At 45.3% G+C, this 23496-nt stretch overlaps 1 protein-coding gene across 3 annotated transcripts in view; it reads left to right on the top strand.

The window, feature by feature from the left end:
- Positions 1-22663, top strand: part of LOC147628967 (uncharacterized) — a 37643-nt gene extending 14980 nt beyond the window's left edge. For 2 of the 3 annotated variants that reach the window (XM_086812149.1, XM_086812147.1), the window contains 3 exons: positions 20861-21181; positions 21291-21608; positions 22158-22663. In XM_086812149.1, coding sequence (XP_086668275.1) covers positions 20861-21181; positions 21291-21608; positions 22158-22509 — 991 coding nt within the window. In that variant the 3' untranslated portion in view covers positions 22510-22663. Of the gene's footprint in view, positions 1-20860; positions 21182-21282; positions 21609-22157 lie in introns of all 3 variants that reach the window. The other variant, XM_086812148.1, reaches the window with a different exon arrangement.
- The last annotated feature ends 833 nt before the right edge of the window (positions 22664-23496 follow it).

Here is a 23496-nt window from a genome sequence, read left to right as displayed (position 1 = left end):
AAACCCACGGCCCACTCTTCCTTGTTGTCGACGTTCATTTCCATGCGGACACGTAAGCCAAGGCGCCGTTGGTCGACAGCATAGGATGGCTGGTAGCGCGAAGGCGAGCCAGGCGGACACGTAAGCCAAGGCGTTTGGTCGCTAATCGGCTGGCCACCTAGGCGAGTGGCGCTCAGCAGCGAGCGAACACAGGCGAAGGCAGGCGGACACGTAGTCAGGCGCCTACAGCAACCTGTGGCGAAGGGCGTGTAGAAGCGCTGGCCACCTAGGCGAGTGGCGCTCAGCAGCGAGCGAACACAGGCGAAGGCAGGCGGACACGTAGGCAGAGGGCGTTGACGGGCGACAGCCGATGGTGATGAAGCCACTGAATGAGTCAGCGCACAGGCGGGCGTCCATCGAATACTAGTCAAGCTCTGTTCGTGAAATGCAAGATTGATCAAAGCCTTTTATCAACCTGTGAAATGGCCAATTGTTTCTGCTGTCCTGCTGAAGAAGAATACGTGAAGCATTCGGACAATCTTTACAGTAATACACCCAATGGCAATCCAGCAGGCATTAGTCATCATTGACGTCCATTTGGAATAAGGGCCATCAGCATCAGATTTCTGCCAGCAGCACCAAATTCATCATCCCTCCTTTTTTTTCTGCAACGAAAAATTCAGAAATTTACGAGGTACATGCTTCAATTTTTTTTTTTGGGATTTGCAATTGAGCAGATACAATCATCAATTGAGCAGGTACAGGTGCCGAATTGCTCAATTTTTGAGCAAAATTGGCAAAATTGGGTGACATTGGTCACAATCAGGATCAATTTGCAGGAAATTGGATGTCGAAATTTGGGGTTTTTGATGTAATTGTGCAATTAAGCACTCATACATGCTGTATGATGTGAGAAATCGCACATTTGGGCAAAATTGCAGCAAATTGCAGTGCAAATCAAGGGGCTTTTGTGCCGATTAAGTTGATTTGCATGCAGGCAATCGCATTTGATGCTGTGGATAATGTGTTGATGCCTTACAAGCACTCAATGTGCCTGTGAATCAAGGGGCTTTCATGTATTGGATGTATATGTGGCCAGGGGGAAGCACCGTGAAGACTTTGGATGCCTTCATGTGCGTCAATGTACCATGTATGATCAGCAATTGATCTTAAATCAAGGGGCTTTTCAAGATTTTATGCTTGTTGAGCTTGGCAAAGCAGCAGGCAAGACATTTATGCCTTGAATCCTCAGAAATCAGCTTGCAGTCAAGGGGCTTTTGCCCAATTTCTGTTCGGAACTGTTGTATGCAGTGTTCGGGACTGTAAAAGTCTGATTTTCACTCATTTGGACAGCCAGGAGAGCATTTATTGCTATTGTACCTGCTGGTACAGATTTGGCACAGCTTTGTGCAAGTTTTGGCATGGCTGTACACTGATTTGAGTGAGGAAAAGGTTCAATTTCAGCTGCTGTACTTGTCGGTACAGGTTTGGTACATCACAGGTGAGCACTTAGTACTGCTGTACAGTACTTTGGAAGGGGAATAGAGCACATTTAAGGTGCTGTCCTAAATCTGCAGCAACCAGATTTTGGTGATTTCATCACATAAAGTGGGAGAAAAGTTGCATTTGTGCTTCCGCAGTGGGAGATAAAGCTTGGGAGAACAACTGTGAGCACTTTGTGTGCTTTTGGTGCAGTGTTTGCACACTTGCAGGGAGTCAGGCATTGACTGTGACAGGTTGCATATTGCTATGGCAACCACAGGTGAGAGCTCTTCATTGCTTCACATCAAGAAGCTTGAAGGCTCACATAACTATGATATTTGGCAAACCCAGTGCTATAATGTGTTGCTCCAGAAGAAGCAGCACAAGCCTATCAAAGAAAGGGGTGTATATGCCCGCTTCTCTTACTGCTGAAGAGTGGGAAGATATGGATGAGCTGGCAAGATCCACCATCATGTTGTCTGTGTCAGACACTTTACTTTTCAGCATTCGTGAAGAGAAGACAGCTTGGGGAATGTGGCAGAGATTGCAAGACTTGTATGCCCAGCAAAGTACCTCAAGCAAAGTGTATTGGTTGAAGAAACTCATAGGTCTTTAGATGAAGGAAGGGGCGTCTATGACAGCCCATCTAAATGAGTTTAATGGTATTGTCAGCCAGGTCATTAATCAAAAGTTGGCAATGGACGATGAGTTCAAAGCCACTTTTCTGTTATGCACTTTGCCAGAGAGTTGGGACACATTCAGGACAGCCACTAGCAATTCGAATGCTATGCTGTCATATGCAGATGTTGAGGGTGCTCTCCTTCAAGAGGAGATGAACAGGAAAAACAACTCTGTTGGAAAGTCAAATGCAATGAATGCATGTGGGAGATCCCAGCAAAGGGGTAAAAGCCAAGAACGGGGAAGGAGCAAGTCTCGCTCCAAAAAGGACTTGGAATGCCATTATTGTGGCAAGAAGGGACACATCAAAAAGCAATGCTACAAATGAAAAAATGATCAAAAAGAAAAGGGAAAAGGCAAAGACAAAGACAAAGATGAAGCCAAAGATGTAAAGCCAAAGGGCAAAAGTGGAGTCAAGATTGAAGAAATCAATGTGTCACATGCAGGTGACAGTGAGGATGAGGTCCTATTTACGTCTTCACTTGATGCCCATTCACTTCTTACAGGAGATGGTCATGGTATGCACTCATGGATCATTGATTCAGGTGCCTCCTTTCATGTCACAGGTTGCAGAGACTTGTTTGTCAGGTATACTGCTGGCAATGAAGGAGTGGTTTATTTGGGTGATAACCATGCATGCAAGATTCTTGGCAGAGGTGATGTGAGGCTTGTGTTTTCAGATGGCTCACAGCTTATGCTCCATGATGTCAGGCATGTGCTTGAGATCAAGAAGAATCTGCTTTCTACTGGACAGCTTGATGATGCTGATTATGTTACCACATTTGGTCGTGGAAAGTGGAAAATTAGTAAGGGCTCACTGGTTGTTGCCAGAGGCTCTAAGGTGGACACTCTTTACTTTATGCATGCAGGTGTTTGTCACCATGCTAATGTAAATGCAACCGAGCTGTCGGAAATCTCTATGTGGCATAGCCGGTTGGGACACATGAGTGTCAAGGGAATGGAGCAATTGTCTCGTTTGGGTTACTTGCCTTCTCTAAAGTTTTCAAGTTTTCGGTTTTGTGAGCATTGTATATATGGTAGGCAACTCCAGTGCCCCCACAAGAAAGCTCTTGGACAGAAAGATGCTCAGTTAGAGCTTGTGCATACAGATGTATGTGAGATGCCTCAGCTTTCTTTGGGAGGGGCAAAATATTTTGTGTCTTTTATTGATGATGCCACACGCAAGGTGTGGGTTTATCCTCTTCGTTTGAAGAGTGATACATTCTCAGTGTTTGAGAAGTTTGTTGCTCTTGTTGAGAATCAAACTGGCAAAACACTGAAGGCTTTGCGTTCCGACAATGGTGGAGAGTATATGTCCAAACAGTTTCAGGACTTTTGTGATGCTAAAGGCATCAAGAGGGAGCTCTCTACTCCTTATGATCCTCCACAAAACGGGACAGCAGAGAGGATGAACAGGACCATTCAGGAGAAGGTCCGTTCTATGTTGTCACATGCTGCGTTACCTCATGATTTTTGGGCTGAAGCTGTTATGACAGCCGTTCATCTTATAAACAGGTCACCTAACACGAGGCTTGGTGGGAAAGTGCCAGAGGAAGTATGGACAGGGAAGCCTCCGTCATACAAGCACTTGAGAGTGTTTGGTTGCGTTGCGTACGTGCACATACGCAGGGAAATGCGCACCAAACTTGATCCTAAGTCTCACAAATGCATATTCCTAGGATATGGTGACAGAGGTGAAATGGGGTATAGACTTTGGGATCCCGTGAATAGAAAGATTATACGCAGCAATGATGTCATTTTTGATGAAACATGCATGTATAAGTAGCCTGGCAGAGTCATCTTTGAAGATGATGGACATCATGGACAACCACCAAGGGCTGTAAATCAGCCATTACAGCAGCAAAACCAGCCCCTAAATGGTGCTGAAAATGGTCCAAATGGACAGCCAGACATGGCAGAAGATATCCCTATGGATATACCATAGTTAGAGGAAATACCAGGCATGATATTTCAGCCTTATGGCATGGAACAGGAGCCACCAATGGGTGATATGCAGGCTGGACAGCAACCTGCAAATGATGGTCATTGGGTACGGAGGTCCACAAGACCCTCCAGAGCCCCTGACAGGTTTGTTCCAGGGGTTGACTACTTGATGCTTACTGACTGTGGGGAGCCCTCATGTTATAAGGAGGCTTTACAGAGGGCAGACAAAGCTCTATGGGAGCGTGCCATGAAGTCAGAGATGGATTCTCTGCACAAAAATGGAACATGGAAGTTGGTGCATTTGCCTGCAGGCAAGAAGGTTTTGCCATGCAAGTGGGTTTACAGGCTCAAAGTTGCACCAGATGCAAAGCCAAGATACAAAGCCAGGTTAGTGGCTAAGGGCTTCAAGCAGGAATATGGTGTGGACTTTGATGAGATCTTCTCTCCAGTGGTCAAAATGACCACACTTAGAGCTGTGTTAGCTTTGGTTGCACATGATGATCTGGACTTGATTCAGATGGATGTGAAGACTGCTTTTCTTCACGGTGATCTCCATGAGGAGATATATATGCAACAGCCAGAGGGTTATGCAGTGAGTGGAAAGGAGAAGCTTGTATGCAAGCTGAAAAAGAGTCTTTATGGGCTCAAACAGGCACCAAGGGAATGGTATCATAAATTTGATACATTCATGAAATCCCAGAAATTCAGGATAAGTGACATAGATCACTGCTTATACACTAAGAAAGCTTTGGATGGCAGTCTATTGATCCTCATCTTGTATGTTGATGATATGTTGATTGCCGGGAAATCTCGTAAAGAGATGGATACCTTGAAGCAGAGGCTGCATCAAACCTTTGATATGAAGGATTTGGGTGATGCAAATCACATCTTGGGTATGCGGATACTTCGGGACAGAAATCAGCATGTGTTGTATTTGTCTCAGAAGGAATACATTGGCAAAGTCTTGAATAGGTTCAATATGGACGGGGGGAAGAAGACTAGTACTCCTTTGCCTCCATATGTGAAACTCAGTGCTATGGACAGCCCACAGTCAGATAGTGAGAGGGTTAATATGGCCAAGATTCCGTATGCTTTAGCTTGTGGCAAGTCTCATGTATGCCATGGTTGCTACTAGACCGGACATTGCATTTGCAGTGGGAGTGGTTTCTAGATACATGGCCAAACCTGGCAAGAAGCATTGGGAAGCAGTGAAAGGTGTCATGAGATACCTGAAGGGCACACAGGATATGTGCATTTGCTTTGGCAAACAGGATGCATTAGTGCATGGTTACACGGATTCGGATTATGCCGGTCATCCAGATAACCGGAAGTCTACTACCGGTTATGTGTTCACATTCACAGGAGGTGCTGTGTCATGGATATCCAGGATGCAGAAGTGCACTGCCCTATCTACTACAGAGGCCGAGTATATTGCAGCCACAGAGGCTTGCAAAGAGGCATTATGGCTATCTCGGTTAGTGGTTGATTTGGGTTATACAGGGGATATTCCATTGTTGCATTGTGACAGTCAGAGTGCCATCCAGTTGGCAAAGAACCCTGTCTTTCATGCAAAGACGAAGCATGTGGATGTGAAGTATCACTTCATCAGAGAGGTGATAGAGAACAAGCAAATTCAGCTTGTTAAGATTCATACGGATGACAACCCGGCTGATCTGTTGACAAAGAGTTTGCCTCCGGAGCGGTTTGCTCATTGCAGACACTTGATGGGCATTGGATGAGGCCAGTTTCAGCCTTGATATGGCCTTGTATATTATCATGTACATGCTGATTTTTCTTTTCCTTCATTTAAGGGCACTTTGCCTTTAAGTGGGAGGTTGTTGGGGTAAAGGCACTATGCCCACCCTTATAGTGTGTACAAGCCCATAAGTTATAGTACATAGTACACTTAGTACTTTTAATGTACTAAGTGCACTGTGTGTACTAGTGCAATATACATGTGTGATAGGGGAGTCACACACTCATCTTGATGAGTTGGCTTATCCCCACAACTCTCTCTCTCTCTCTCTCTCCCTTGTTCTCTCTGTGTATGTCTCCCACATGAATGAACTCTAACCCTAATTTCTCTTCTCCCATTCATTAGGGAGGGCAGTATTTTCTTATAGGAAGCAGCCCAGAGTAGATTGGAGGGATTTCGGGAGCAGGAGAGGAGTCTAAGGAGGGGCCTAGCCTCTTTACAACGTCTTCAGGAGAGCTCCCCAAACAACCCGTGGATCGAGAGTCAGATCGTTGCCACCCGCACAGAGATTCGGTCCATTGAGGAGAGGAGGGTGGAGTATAGATACCATGCCAGGGCTTCATTCTGGACTCAGGCTGGTGAGAGAGTTACGGGAGACTTCTTTGAGATAGCCAGCCCACACAGGAGGAGAGACGGTATTCACAGGCTGTGTGGCCAGGATGGAGCTATTGTTTCTGACACCCCCCCGTAGCCATCGCCATGGATTTCTTTTGATCTCTTCTCAGTGGTGCCCCGCTCAGGTGATGAATGCGCGCGAGAGAGTTTGGAGGCACACGAGAGAGGTGGTTCCCCCCTCCCTTCGGTCTTTCTTATTGTCCCTTCCACTGCAGAGGAGCTGACGGAGGCGGTGAAGGCATTATCCAGGGGCAGATGCCCGGGGGCGGTGGTGAGCCTTGGAAGGATTTCCTCTTGGCTTGGATTTCAGCTCGCACTCCGAGCCTTGGAGGCTCGTGGCTGCAGAGTACCAGATGGATCTTCACAGAGATGCGAGCCCGTGGTTTTAGTTCTGCCTTTGAGGACAGATTCGCAGCCAGTCTACTTTGTGCTTGGGATCATCTAAAGCCAGCCCTCTGGCAGATTGTTCCAGTGGCTTCAGAGGAGCGGCTTCGATAGCCTTTGATCTGGAACCCCTGATCCGTTTACCTAGTGGCCACATGCTAGGGGCCCGACTGCACATATCTTGGGGCGCCTTGAGCATGGGACTAGCCAGGTCTCTTGGAGATTGGGTTGCACACAAGCAATTATCTCAAGAGGAGCAGGAGAGAGGCCTGACAAGGATGCGAGGTAGAGACAGGCTCAGCATCGACATCGACTCAGCTATTCCTCTAGAGTGCCTGACACCTATCCCAGATCCGACCCCCCCACTGTGGCTAGGCGTGTTCACCAGACACGATATCCTCGTGGCGGTCCTTGGAGCAGATGAGGACAGTGGTCTGCTCACTTTTTCTTTTTTTTTTTCCCCGAGAAAAGATCCTTTCATTAGTTATAAAAAGCCCATTGGGCTACAAAATCCCTCTCCTGTTGATAAGAAGGCAGAGCAGAGATCCAATCAAGGCAGCTAGGGTGACTAGGTGCAAAAAAGTACAAATAACTGAGAGGATATATCATACAATAGGAGGGGGGAAAATCCAAACAGGTGGCCCGTAGTGCCAGTGGGGGGTACCCGCGTGTAGAGTATAGAAAGGGCCGCTGCGCCAAGTGGTGTGGAAGGCCTGGCGCCGCAAGATCGCTCGATCCGAGTCGCCCCGGATGCGGTCATACTGTCCTCGCGCAGGGTGTGAATCAACTTCTGCCAAATAGCCCGAACAGTCTCTGCTGGTGGCTCCAGTCTCCCCTCAAAGGCCCTGAAACAACGGGCTCTCCAGGTGAACCATATGGTGGTCTGCTCACTTTTTCTATCAGATTACATGGCATATTAGAGAGATCAAAGCACCCCTTGGAGGATTTCAGAGGTTGCACCTTGCAAAGGGTGAGGGTGATTGGTTTTTGGGCACAGGCATGGCACATAGATCCAACATCGGCCGAGGTGGCCAGGGAGAGATTTTGGCGGTTATGGATTTGGGAGTGCTGACCCCTCACGCGGTTGCAGTGGGACCTTGGAGAGTGGACATGGCATGATCCCATAGATCGGGTGGAGACTCTGGATGCCCCTTTCTTTGCATATACAGTGCGGCTCGACCACAGGATCCAAATGCCGGAGATAGATGGCACATCGGCAGCAGCAGCACACTGGCAGTCTTAGGGCCTATTACAGCGCTTCCTTTTAGATTTTTGGAAGAGGCTTTTGTCTGGTGGTGGATACTTGGCTGGCAGTCGGAGGTCGGTTAGGAGCTTGCTCGGGGTGCGGCCACCCCTTGGAGTCTGAGCAACATTGCCTTTGCGATTGCCTGAAGGCTCAGCAGATTTGGTAGCGGATTCTCCGCATCTTCGCTATGGACAGGGCATCGACCCGGATCATCACTTGGGGTACTGTCGCTTGGGCCACCGAGGCTAGAGTGGTCAGGACTTACGAGGAGGATGGGGGAGGACTTACCCTTCAGGTCTCCCACCATTGTATTGCAGTAGAGTACCAGTCACAGCCCCACCGGCAGGTGTCTGGCGACCAGGCTCATGCCAGCGATGGGAGATTTGCAGTAGCATAGCAGCATGTGTAACTTGGTTGAACACAATGCTAATCAATACACTTAAATACACTAAGATTTGATGGGCACTTGCTCAAATACAAGAAGTAAATTGCTGAATTGACAAGAGACACACAATGAGCCGGAACAGCCGACCCCTCCCTCAAATAAAGTATATTGATCTTGGGAGAATCAAGCACATAGTGTCATGGGCATTTCTGACCAGATTTCCATACCAATGCATATGAATACAGTATTGCAAGCAAGTGGTTGTCGATGTAGACTTGCAACCCACACTACCCTCTCAAGTGCCCATGTTCCCTACCATCTGCTCTCTATTGTTCCACCAACACATGGTAGCAACAATCTGCAAGAGAGCACGTAGGACAAGAGAGCACGTAGGACAAGAGAACACTACACAGGGTATGTGATCTTGTAATCCGGTTCCTCCCTCCTGCCACTTGCTCCCATATTTAAGCATAAAAGCTTACCAATAGCAAGTAGAGTTGATGACAGCGGAAGTCTTCGCGATGGAAGTCCTTGGAGTGTTGAGATCTTTGATTTGTCGTCTTTCTTCATGACAAAAGTCTTCAAGAGGATGAAGGGAACCTTGGGAAAGCTTCCCCTATGGTTCAACTTGAGAAAGGAAGACTGAAATTAGGGTTTTCAGCAAAAAGACCAAAAATTACAGTAAAAATGAGAGTTGTTTTGCTGAATTTCAGTCATTGGGAGTGAGTAGGAGAGTGATTAGCACTTGGAAACACTCTTGGAAGCTTGGAAAACACCCTAGCAAGTTGGGTATGGCTATGGAGAGTTTGGAAATGGAGAGAAATGGTGGAAAAACAGAGTTTTCAGCCTCCAAAAATCTTCATGAAGAGAAAACACGAATTTTCTCTTAATAAGTGAATTGGGGTCCAATCAGGTGAAGGGACATGGGAAAATGCCCATTTATGAGTAAAAGGGGAGGATCAGGTCCTGGACATTGAATCTTGTCCGCCTCGGGACTTCAGTGAGTGTGAACTTGGAAGCGGTCATAATTTATAAGTGACTTTGGGCGCCCAAACTTTAATGAAGTGGAAACGCACTCACTTATAAATATTGGCTAAGTCCTAAGGGCTATTTGAGCCTAGATTGGGTAATACTTACCACCTGTTCACATGCCACACAACCATGTCAGTAGATAGTTTCACACACACGGTTCACGGGCGGGCGTCCCCTAGCCTGGAACTATACATAGGTCATGCAGGCATGAAAATAGCATGCAATTTCATTTGCAGGCAAGCACATAAAGTTGCTACGCAATGCAGCATTAGTATGGACAATCCCCGTTCATGAGACTATACCAAAATAGACGTGCTCTAGGCAAGTACACGATGTACTAGACCCAATGGAACACCAATCCGCCAAGCATTTCCGGGCATGTATACGGAGGCACAAGTCCCAATGGAAAGCCAAGTCTACAGTATCACATGAGTGGCATCAATCCTCGGCATAAACAACAAACCTTTTGCCTCATGTCAGACACCACACATAGGCAATTATCTTTCATGAGATAACCCTCTTTGATCACATATGAGGCATGTGCATGACCAGCCATCAAATCAGCCCAAATAGTGGCAAAATCAGCATCCGTATGATACAAATCACGCATGGTAGACAAGTCCCCATGAGAGACAACCGAGATAGCTGCTACATACGGCTTTCGTGACAATGCATCGGCCACTACATTCTTCTTTCCTGGGGTGTGCAAGATCTGAAAATGAAACATAGAGAGGAAATTGGCCATCCTCATATGCTTCTCTGACAACTTAGTTTGAGTAAGAAAATACCTCAAACTGTGGTGATCTGTCTTCACAGTGAAATCAGCCCCAAGAAGGTAATGTTTCCATATAGTAAGTGCATGAATTACAGCCAAGAGCTCTTTCTCATAAATGCCAAGAGATAGCTCTGCATCATGCAATCTACGACTCTCATAAGCCACGGCATGTCCCTCTTGATTTAGGACAGCTCCTATGCAATTTTCAGATGCATCACATTCCACACAAAAAGGCTTTTGTAAATCCGGAATGAGCAATACTGGACCATGAGTAGTTGCATCTTTCAATTTGAGGAATGCATCTCTCTATTTATTAGTCCATTTGAACACGGCCTTCTTCTTTGTCAAATCATGTAAAGGAGACGCAATCCATGCAAAGTGCCGAATTAACTTACGGTAGTAAGAGCATAATCCAAGAAAACTACGGATCTCATGCACCGAACTCAATTCGGGCCAATTCCGAATTGCATCAATCTTTGCAGGATCCATCCGCACTCTATCTTTGGGCACAATATGTCCAAGATAATGTATCTCTGACAAGAAGAACTCACTCTTCTTTGCATTTATGAAGAGTTTATGCTTATGGAGCTCTTCAAAAACAATAGCCAAATGAGGTTTATGCTCTTCTTCGGTCTTCAAGAAGACTAGGATGTCATCAAAGAAGACACCTGTAAATTTCCTGTACCCTCGGAATATGCGATCCATCATTCTATTGAATGTAGCTGGGGCATTTGTAAGACCAAAAGGCATAACAAGATACTCATAAAGTCTAAATGTTGTCCTGAAAGCAGTTTTGTGCAATGTGTACATCCTCAGGCATTACACACACTTGATGATATCCACTCTTGAAATCAATTCGGCTAAAGTATGCCGATCCATCCAACTTGTCAAGGATGTCGTCTATGCGTGGAATCGGAAACCGATTCTTGATGGTAAGCTTATTCAAAGCTCTATAGTCCACACACATACGAAAGGATCCATTCTTCTTTTGAACCAAGAGGACGGGTGAACAATATGGGAAAGAGCTTGGCTAAACCAAACCCTTCTTAAGAAGCTCATTCACTTACTTCATGATCTCCTCTTTTTGGGATGCACTTACACGATAGGCTGGCCTATTAGGTGGTGAGCTACCCGGCACAAGATCAATACGACGATCTTCCGGTGGTACAGGTGGTAACTTATTTGGTAACTCATCAGCAAAACAATCATTGTGCTCTTGCAAAAATTTCAGCCTATCATTACTAAGAGTGTTTACATGTACCTTATTTTCCTCAACATGATCTCGTACAAAAATCAAGTACGCAAAAACACTCTTTTTCATTACTACAAAAATCAAGTACGCAAAAACACTCTTTTTCATTACTTTCTTAATTTGTACATGAGATACAAGGGGAATAGTATCACCCTCTTCACCAGCATCAATTACATGTTCTCGGTCTTTATGCATGAAGGTGATCCTGTTAGTCTTGTAAGCCTTGCACGGATCAATACGTGTATGCCAAGGCTTTCTAAGTAATACATCACAGCCATTCAAAGGCGCCACAGGAAAATCCTCATGATCCACATAGCCTTGAATGTGTATGCGTAACTTGCCAAAAATAGGCATGACCTGCACTTCTCTACCAACAAAGGGAGTCCCTGCTTCAATTTGAGGACCCATGTCCTCCACTTCAATACCCAAAGCAGTTGCCATCTGTGTGGATATGAAATTTTCAGATGCACAATCATCAAACATGAACAAAGCGGGCTGATCTTTGAGCTGTCCCCAAGCTTTACATATAACCCTATCTTTGCTATCATGTGAAGTGTTGCCCTGCACATCCGGAACCATATGCACATTAGGCTTTGATGCATTTGCATTATCACACTTCTTGTTTGGGCATGCCTTTGCAATATGCTCAGTGCTATCACAAGTAAAGCATTTCCCCTCACTCATATATTGCTTTTTCTACTCCGGAGTGAGACCATAGTCTCTCAGTTTGAAGGGACGCTTCTTGGTAGTGTTATTTTGAGCCTTTGGACCATTTTTATCTTGGTTTTGGTCCTTTATAGGTGGCTGTTCATCATTTTGCAGGTTTTGGATAGCCCTCTCTTTGCCTTGAAATGAGGGTTTAGCCTTATTGGATCGACTCAATTCGAGTTCCAATTGCTCGATGACGGTGGCGGCTGTGATTAATTGGTGTAAGGTATGACCAGGATACATTTGTAGTCCCGCTTTGTACACGGGTTGCAATCTCGATTGAAACCTTCTCTTTCTTTTTGCCTCGATGACATGCATGAATGGAGACACCTCCAAAAGCACTTTCCAAAACTTTTGTACATATGCATTTACCGATTCCTCCTTTGGACCATTTTTATCTTGGTTTTGGTCCTTTATAGGTGGCTGTCCATCATTTTGCAGGTTTTGGACAGCCCTCTCTTTGCCTTGAAACGAGGGTTTAGCCTTATTGGATCGACTCAATTTGAGTTCCAATTGCTCGGTGGTGGTGGCGGCTGCGATTAATTGGTGTAAGGTATGACCAGGATACATTTGTAGTCCCGCTTTGTACACGGGTTGCAATCCCGATTGAAACCTTCTCTTTCTTTTCGCCTCGGTGACATGCATAAATGGAGACACCTCCAAAAGCACTTTCCAAAACTTTTGTACTTATGCATTTACCGATTCCCTCTCATTTTGCTTTACCCAATCCCACTTCATTGTTATCTCATTCAATGCATTGGGAGGTAAGAATTGAGCATAGAACCTCTCTTTGAACTCTTCCCATGATCTAACAGGATTCGGTGAGAGCTTCTCCGTGAGCCACCAATGGGCAGCAGTGTCTTTCATGAACATGCTTACATGCCGGATCATGGATTTCTGAGTGAAATCCTCATCACTGAAAGCAATATCAAACTAGGCAATAAAAGCAAGTGCCTTTGATGCATCATATTTCCCATGATATGTGTCAAACTTCACAGACTTGTCTCCGGCTTTGAAGTCACGAGACTTTGATACATGTGTGTGCATCTCAACATGTTTTCCCCCATGTTTGTCCATTGGGATAGCCCCTGTGATGACTGGCATCATTTTTGGACCAAAAGGTGATGCATAAGGCATAGATACATGTGCCCTGTAAGCAAGGCATGGCTGACCCCTCAACATGCATTGATACATTTTCAGCCATAACTTCTCCCTCACGAACACACTGGAAGGCATGAGTGGCATGAGAGATACGAGGAATACCTGCACCAACAGAAAATTGCAGCCCATGTTGCATGTGTTGTGCATGCACATTGCATTTGACATACATTTTGACCACTGCCATAAACATTGTATCCTTCACGGGCTACATTAGGTGTTCCTGCATGGCGTGAAGTCACTGATTGTTCCTCTCCCATAGCATGGAGATTCATTCATCCTCTTAGACATAAGTTCTTGTTCGGGCACTTGGGGGGATTCCAAGACATGTGGGATGGTTGCCTTTTCTGCATAGGCATCCTCAGTACGAGCCAAGTATGCACGTGTTGCATCCCTCGGTTGCATGTGTAACTCTTGAGCAATCATTGCCATTGCATGATCTATATAAGATTCAGCTTTCTTGGCCTTCAAACGGTCATGTACCAATGGATCCTCGTGGTGGTAGAGATTCAATTCTTCTTGTTGTGCATGGAGAAGAGCCTGCATACGAGTAAGTTCAGTCCTCAAGACTATGGACTCTTCTTCCTGCATCTTCTCTTTGCCACGGGACGGCTGTCCCACATATTCATGTTTCCTATTGTGCACCACATGAGTTTGCTCATCCTGTAAAGCATTGGAGGCATGCATTTCATTGTCCTTGTCTCTTGTATTAGCATCTCCAACATTCATTGTATGGCTGTCCATAATGTTCTAAGTGTAGAGATAGCTAGTGTTCACGGTGATCGTCTCTCACGATAGAAGTGAAAGAGAACCGTATACTCTGATACCAATGTAACTTGGTTGAACACAATGCTAATCAATACACTTAAATACACTAAGATTTGATGGACACTTGCTCAAATACAAGAAGTAAATTGCTGAATTGACAAGAGACACACAATGAGCCGGAACGGCCAATCCCTCCCTCAAATAAAGTATATTGATCTTGGGAGAATCAAGTACATAGTGTCATGGGCATTTCTGACCAGATTTCCATACCAATGCATATGAATATAGTCTTGCAAACAAGTGGTTGTCGATGTAGACTTGCAACCCACACTACTCTCTCAAGTGCCCATGTTCCCTACCATCTGCTCTCTATTGTTCCACCAACACATGGTAGCAACAATCTGCAAGAGAGCACGTAGGACAAGAGAACACTACACAAGGTATGTGATCTTGTAATCCGGTTCCTCTCTCCTGCTACTTGCTCCCATATTTAAGCATAAAAGCTTACCAACAGCAAGTAGAGTTGATGACAGTGGAAGTCTTCGCGATGGAAGTCCTTGGAGTGTTGAGATCTTTGATTTGTCGTTCTTATTCGCGACAAAAGTCTTCAAGAGGATGAAGGGAACCTTGGGAAAGCTTTCCCTATGGTTCAACTTAAGAAAGGAAGACTGAAATTAGGGTTTTCAACAAAAAGACCAGAAATTACAGCAAAAATGAGAGCTGTTTTGCTGAATTTCAGTCATTGGGAGTGAGTAGGAGAGTGATTAGCACCTAGAAACACTCTTGGAAGCTTGGAAAACACCCTAGCAAGTTGGGTATGGCTATGGAGAGCTTGGAAATGGAGAGAAATGGTGGAAAAACAGAGTTTTCAGCCTCCAAAAATCTTCATGAAGAGAAAACACGAATTTTCTCTTAATAAGTGAATTGGGGTCCAATCAGGCGAAGGGACATGGGAAAATGTCCATTTATGAGTAAAAGGGGAGGATCAGGTCCTGGACATTGAGTCTTGTCCGCCTCGGGACTTCAATGAGTGTGAACTTGGAAGCGGTCATAATTTATAAGTGACTTTTGGGTGCCCAAACTTTAATGAAGTGGGAACGCACTCACTTATAAATATTGGCCAAGTCCTAAGGGTTATTTGAGCCTAGATTGGGTAATACTTACCACCTGTTCACATGCCACACAACCATGTCAGCAGATAGTTTCACACGCACGGTTCACGGGCGGGCGTCCCCTAGCCCGGAACTACAGATAGGTCATGTAGGCATGAAAACAGCATGCAATTTCATTTGCAGGCAAGCACATAAAGATGCTATGAATGCAGCATTGGTATGGACAATCCCCGTTCATGAGACTATACCAAAATAGACGTGCTCCAGGCAAGTACACGAGGTACCAGACCCAATGGAACACCAATCTATCAAGCATTTTCGGGCATGTACACGGAGGCACAAGTCCCAACGGAAAGCCAAGTCTACAGTATCACATGAGTGGCATCAATCCCCGGCATAAACAACTGCCATGGACACTAGTCCAATGTACATACACGATAAGAAAGCACGGGTGGACCAATTGGGTGGCCAAATGCACTCACTTATAAATATTGGCTAAGTCCTAAGGGCTATTTGAGCCTAGATTGGGTAATACTTACCACCTGTTCACATGCCACACAACCATGTCAACAGACAGTTTCACACGCACGGTTCACGGGCGGACGTCCCCTAGCCCGGAACTACACATAGGTCATGCAGGCATGAAAACAACATGCAATTTCATTTGCAGGCAAGCACATAAAGATGCTATGCAATGCAGCATTGGTATGGACAATCCGCGTTCATGAGACTATACCAAAATAGACGTGCTCTAGGCAAGTACAGGAGGTACTAGACCCAATGGAACAACAATCCACCAAGCATTTCCGGGCATGTACACGGAGGCACAAGTCCCAACGGAAAGCCAAGTCTACAGTATCACATGAGTGGCATCAATCCCCGGCATAAACAACTGCCATGGACACCAGTCCAATGTACATACATGATAAGAAAGCACGGGTGGACCAATTGGGTGGCCAAATGGTGACAGCCTGGCACATCTGTGTGCTAGATGTAGCGAGGCCATCGAGGGTACCCACACTCCGTCGGCTGAGACTATCAAGAGCATATGGCTCGACATCATTCACACCCTCCGCGGTCAATGGGGGAAGCTGCAGGGAGGTTCCGACCGTATGTGGAAGCGGCGGGAAGCCTTCTTGAGACTTTGGAGGCGTGACCCTTTCCTCACAGATAGAGGCGGTGACCCCATTTGGCATTACAGACTACTTGTATGAGATAGCCTTCTCCTCATAGAGCGGCCAGCCGGAGGAGAAGCATCTCTTCCCCCTATGATCACTTGTTTCCCGCCCTTATATGAGGTGAGTTTGTATTTAGCCTTTCCTGGTTGTACTTAGCCTTTTGTGGCTGTTTTTTCTATAATTAATTGAAGGATCTTTTTCTCGGAAAAAAGAAGAAGTGATGGTTCAGAATAGGGCATCAAGGACCAAAGGGGCTACCCCAAAATTAGCCAATAGAGGGTCGTAGCAAGATGAACTGCAACCGAATGATCACGGGGTTGATATGCATGAACATGTGTCTCCAAAGATAGTTTCAAACCATCCACAAAGCGCTCCATTTGCTCCGACCGTCGGACTGTCCTTGGGAGCATGAGAAGAAGCTTTAAAAAACGTGCTTGGTAGTGGGTTTCCCCGCTCACCCTTTTTCTAGGCAGAGCACTCCCATTGTTGCTTTAGCTAACGGTAGTAGTCTACAGGGATAAAGTGCTTGACGACCACCTTGCGGCAATCATCCCAACAAGTTATGGGGTGGTGTCTAAGGTGGTCTTCCCACCACAAGAGGGCGGCACCATAGTTATTGGGGAACGTCCTTCCCTCTCTAGGGAACAGGGGAATGCCGTTCCCCAATCCTGGATGTTCTGAAACGTGGGGTAACGTTCCGGAACGTTCCCCCACTAGGAATGGCCAGGGGGAAACATCACCTGTCATCATTTTGGGCATCTCCAAAATTCATATGTGTGGATGGGCTTTGGATGCCCAAAAGATCAAGAACGTACAAGCTTTGGGAATGGGGGATTATCCAGTACAAAGAACTAAGTGTTCGTAGCATGGTCCAGGCACTCGAGACGGTTTCTTGGACATAGAAATGGGCTTTGGAGCTCAAGTGTCAATAGCAAACTCTGGAGGATTTGGGAGAGATTGAGCAATGAAACAGGTTTCTACGTGGTGCTTACATGTATTTCTCATGTGGTGGAACACAAAGAGATCATCTCCTAAATTTTAGGGAAAGTTGCTATTTTTTGCAATCTCTAATGGAATTTCCGTTTGCATCATTACCTTTGGAATTCGACAGAGATCAAGTATTGTCAAAGCGCTGATGTGAAATTAGCTATCATCTAGGATATTTTTAGAGCTGAAGATTGTGGAATTTTTGGCCTTTGGATTTGGGACATGTGGTAGACAAGAGGATAAAAGTGAGACAAGTGTCCTCACACTCGTCAATTCAGCTCTACACATGGCATTGTAGCATTTTCTTGCTTATTTGAACATGAGAGATTTATCTCTTGGACGAGTTTGAGCTTCAAGCAAGTTTTTGGAGGCTGAAAACTCTGATTTTTCTCCATTTCTCTTCATTTCTAAGCCCACCATAGCCATATCCAGCTTGGGGAAGATGATTTTCACTACTCTACACCATCTTGCACACCCCGGATGGCTGTTTTTCAGCAAAACAGTCCTAAAGCTTGCTGAAATTTCTGGTTTTATGCGATATATAGCACTCATGGATGAGTCACATGGGCTGGTTTATAGGTTTTGGCGCTCATGGATGCGACATGCAGGCTGTTATACAGGTTTATGAGCTCATGAATGAGTCACATGGGCTGGTCTACAGGTTTATGAGTTCATGGATGAGCCACATGGGCTGGTTTACAGGTTTATGTGCTCGTGGAAGAGCCATATGGGTTGTCATACAAGTTTATGCGTGTATGGAAGAGCCATGTGGGTTGTTAAACATGTTTGTGCACCTATGGAAGGACATGATGGATAGCCATATTGGGTGAAGGACAGGTTTATGATTGTATATGGATAATCCGGTGTCTCCCATGGGGAGAGTAAGGCCCTCAAAGCTTGTACGTGTAATTTTTCTCCTTGGATAATGAAATACTCTGAAGGGGGGAGGGGGTCGGCTGATTCCGGCCTCTATGTGGTGTCAGTTGTGCAACTTTTATTTTCAGCCTTGTGGATTGTTTAATGGCTGTGATTAAATGCTGAAATGTTTAATTGTGCTCATGGTCAAAGCGATGCACACCCACTCCCGTGCGATGAGTTACATTCCCCCACGTTCCGAAATGTTCCCCCTAGTAACAAGCCCAAAAACCCTTTAAGAAAGGGAAAAATGTAAAAAAAAAGCAATTTTCCTCTATTTTCTCCAGTCAACTATGCATGCATAACATAAATTTTCAAAGTTTTAGCCTATCCTAATTAAAATTCATCATTTAAAATGACATTTTTTTAGAATTCCATTAGTTTTGTTTGCTGATGTGGCCCCCGTTCCCTTTCCATTCTGGGGGTTCAAAACACTCCCGTTCCGGGGTTTTAAAAAGGTTCCTCCGTTCCCGTTTTCTGGTAACTATGGGCGGTACCTGTCAAAGCCATACGCACCAAATGGAGCTGAAAAACATCGGAACCACCTACTGCCACCAACGTGGTAGCCATCTTGGAGGTCTAGTCCGTGACTTCTTCTCCGTCAATCCTCCCATTGAACTTGGATGGCTTGAGAAGCGTCAATAACTGATTTCGTTTCTTATGCGGCATGGAGAAAGAACCCAGCAAACGGGTAGTCCCCCAACGCCAAATCGGTGAAGGAAGCACGAATTTGGGAGACCGTAGTTGATGTGAACGGCACCTCTCATGCCAACTACATGCATGTGTAAAATGATGACTGTTGGACTGGGAGTGAAGCTCGTCCAATACATCCCTCCCTGCATCCAAAGGAGTGGAAAAACCCTCCTCTGGGAAGTTTTGCGACTTCGTCTTCGAAAATGTCAATGCGGCGGAATCACACACAACACAATCCTAACCTACCGTATGTGTTATGTACAAGAAAGAAGTAATACAACTAAAACTAGTACAATGGATACGGCTGAGTGAAAAGGTCAACTGTAGTCGTGTGACCTATTGTACACTCATGGCTAGCACTTGCCTACAGAGAAGCGCTTTGTGAAGTCCAACTCTGAGGAAAGCAGATGATTATGATGATTTGGCCACCCACGTATATATATGCACCAAAGCTATTGGTCGGTTTGTTTTATTGTTGTCAGCTAGGTCCACGACCTGCCACATGTCATCGTTGCCACATCATCATTGCCATGTGGCACCTACGCTTGCCCGGGAACCTGTACATGCTATCCTCTGTGTACTATAGGTGAGGTGTGTCACATTGTGGCTATCTAGAGTTTTTAAAGAGCGAACCTATCTCCTTTAGGGCCCTTGGAGTCGAGAGTCTCATACTTGAAGCCCTCAATGACCATCATGCAATATTCACATACATAAACTTTAAGAGGGTTTGCGTGTAAGATCGCAATAATTCACTCAATTAAACATGATCTGCACTAAAAGTAACGCGGTGCATGCGTATGTGTTTTTCATGCGTAGATGCGACCTTCGGCACCTTAGAGGCTGGTCCCGTGTTGAGGTATTCTTTTATTCTAAAAAGTGGATACAATGCTTTGTGGAGGCACATATACATTTTCCTTAGATCTGCTGTGCATACTATCAATCAATACCAATTTCCAGGGATTGGATTTTGAAGGTGAAGATTTCCGTTTTCCTATTCTTTACCCATTAAGTACGGAACATTTCCACATCGTGAAACCTTACGTGTAGAAAAGCATTGGTCTTTGCGATGTCTTCAACACAACCTACACGCACACACACGGGGGGAGATGGATCCTGCCATGGGGACCATTGGTGATGACTATGCCCTTTCCAATGGTGACTCTTATGCTGATTCCCATGAGGACGTGATGTCAGGAGTGATGCTTAAAGGAGGAGAGTCTACTTGATTTAAGTGCTTTTGTGAGTGGGTTAAGGTAACCGCCTTGTTGACGCCCAGATTCAAAGTAAGCAAGTCAGGATCATGGGGCTGGCCTGTAAACTGATCGCCAGCACTGTTTGTGCTTGAAATGCCAGCCCCCGAGGGGTATTCGTCGCATTTTGCTAACACACTATCAAAGGCACAGACCTAGACAAAGGTAGGCTTGACCTATTCTTGCAATCCCTAAACTAGTAGATTTTGCTTTAATTTTCAAAGACATTTGGTGACCCTGATCAAGCCAAACAGGTTAAGGTCCAGCCCTCCTGGATCATCATTCCTGGATGGTCTACAGAGGTGACCTGCGTGGTGAGGGTTTTCTTGTGATGGGTGAGTGCATTAGTTTGGACAGTCACGTCAAACAGTTGTTGCACAGAGGGTATGGTTGCATGTCCAGTTTTTGGATAAAAACTTTTTGGACTTGTTGGTACACATGCAGGGCTACTTTAATGCAAGTTCAATACATGTTTTTCCTTGCTGCTATTTGTTCAGTATGTTGGTTGAGCTGGTTCCTGGTGAGGTTTACTTCCAATACTGATTCAAACATGTCTTCTGCAGTTCTGAGACGAAGCTGAAAATAAGGACTGCTATCATCAACATATGGGATGCAAAGAGAAAGGTGCAGAAGAGGCAAGAATCCTGTGTGGTAGAATGGAACAAGATGATTGCAGATGCAGCTAGGAGAGGCAGTGATGGGGATGTGGTGTACCAATGGGACAGTTATACTACCATATTGGGGGAGCTAAAAGCTGCATGGAAGGAGCTGCGACGACGAAGAGCTACGACGGACCAAAAATCAGCTGATCATAGAACCAAAATATCTGAAGCGATTAAAGCCAAATGGACTGATCCTGTAAGGGACTATAGGATCTCTCAGAGGCATGTGTCTCTTTTTTGACTGTTAGGGTTGCTATTCTAAACTAGCTTTGTTGTATGCTTTTGGTGCTTGCCTTTTGACACCCTATTCTTACATATATCAGAATTATAGGAAAAGTGTGCACAGTGGTTTACACACCTACTTGTCAAATCGTGGTGCACAACCTGGGGAAAGGAGGCGCAGACGGACTCTTAAGAGGGTCAATGTCAATCAACAAAGCGGCATCTCCGTACTCGATGATGATGATGTTGGCAGTATAGCAATGCCAGAGAAAAAATCACCTGTTATAAAATTAAATTCAGCCAAAAATGCTCTCCAAGCATACAAGGATCCTTTGACCCTGAACAAGCTTGAGAAACTTAAGCGAATGCGTGCCAGTCGTGCCTCTGTCAAGGAGAAGAAACGAAAGGAGCTGACTGAACGGGCGAGGTATGGTTTTGAAATGGCTTCAGTTTCCATGTTCAATTGATTTAAATCTATGTGTGGGTGCACGTGTGTCTACGTCCATACCAAGGCCACAAAACATGCTTTTCCCACTTGGGTGTCATTCGTATCACTTGTAAATGGGTTCACACACACCCGACTTGTCTACTCTGACGTGACTATTGACCGACTGTCGGACACCTTACAGGATGCCTTTGTACATCAGTAATCCTACAAGAGGGTTCATCTGGTTAATGCGGGACGGGCATGACACTGTCTGGTCACTGTGTAACACTCAACACTGTTAAACACTGACTTGACCACCCTTGGTGGTACACCAGCAACTCGTCACTGGACTAGGGTTCACAATGAAACTGCATGGTGTCTGGCCTTAGGTCATGCTAAATATATATGTATCTGTTGCGTTTCTATATGTAAATATGGGTGTATGTATCCTTGTGCGTGTGCATGTATGTTTGTATATCTTACTGTTCAATATTTTTCTCTTTTGCTGGTATTCTCAACTGTCCTGAATTGGAAACGTTTTGCAATCAGGGTCCTCATGGCAGAAGCAAAGAGAGCTGCAAATGCCCTCGAATTAGCAGCAGCCAAAGATAAGTACGCAATAGCTCCTCTATTAGAAACACGGAGACTTCTGGCGGAGGCAGCTCGCTCGTTTGAGTCTGCAGGGTTGGGAAGTTATGGCCTCAATGCTGCTTTACTGGAGGTTGAAGGCTTTAAAGAGACTCTGCATAATGACTCGCTTTGTACTGGGGCGGCCTCTGAGATAAAGAACTCACAATGTGAAGATTCCTCCCTACAGTCTGTGTGCCCACCTTTGAATGGGGAAGTTATCCACTCCATGGAGTCACAGCATAGAGTTTCCTCTACAAGAGCTGCATGCTAATTTAGCTCTACTGTGGTTGTACAAAATCCCTTGCAGTACTGTGCGTGGAGATGACGTGTAGTTGCAGGAAGAGGTGGATAATGTAAACCAAAAGGGTGGCTACCTTTAGTGCAGTTGCTCTAAGATATGGGCCAATTTGAGGCCATTTATATTTGTTCTCTGGCTCATTACCTTTCTGTCCATGCATATTTTAGGTGTACTCCATTTCTATTAATTTTTACAGCTAATGACCCCTTCAATAAGAGTAGGCATACGGAAAGCAGACCACTTCAATAAGAGTAGGCATACGGAAATCATGTTTTGGATACAGTTGCCTAAGGGAGCTGAAAACAACACCTAAAAGGTGCTTATTAACCTCCAAACATCCATTAGAGTTGCACCAATCAAGGGACTAATATTGGTCACATATGCACATGGATCCATGCCCTAACCCATGCTCAGTTAGGTCCTCTCCTTCACTGCTTTGTTGTGAATGAACTCAGAGTTGGTGGTGACTTGGCCCAGCTGGTCAAAGGTCTGCAAGGAGGGGGCATCTGGCTGGGCCAAGAAGAAGTGACTGCCCACTACAAGGAAACAACGCTTGCTTGCAGATTACAAAATCTAAGATTACACAACCCTCTCAACTCCTCTGCATCTTGAAAGGTCTCCATCTCTTGATCGAATGCGGCGATGATCCCCCCTTCTCTCTCTCTCTCTCTCTCTCTCTCACCCAAAATCCCATTAGCAGCCAACACACCTACTAAGATTTTATAAACATACCAATTTCTCATGATTGCACATAATTCACAATTGCCACAAGGAACACTCCTCAGTTACTCATCCATTACAAAGGCGAGGGAGCAAGGTGGAAAGAAATGTTAGGTACGATACATTTTGAAAGTGTTAAGCACGAACCCGGAACTATCTCATCAAGATAAGGCACGTTAACTATGCTCATGCTTTTTTTTTAACATACAAATAAAAAGTATAAAACATTGAGAATTAAGT

The sequence above is a fragment of the Cibotium barometz genome, chromosome 18 (assembly GCF_041138505.1).
Source record: "Cibotium barometz isolate CiBa-2024 chromosome 18, ASM4113850v1, whole genome shotgun sequence".
In the NCBI taxonomy this organism is placed as follows: Eukaryota; Viridiplantae; Streptophyta; class Polypodiopsida; order Cyatheales; family Cibotiaceae; genus Cibotium; species Cibotium barometz.
The sequence above is the reverse complement of the archived record's forward strand: the minus strand, read 5'-3'. Positions and strand labels throughout refer to the sequence as shown.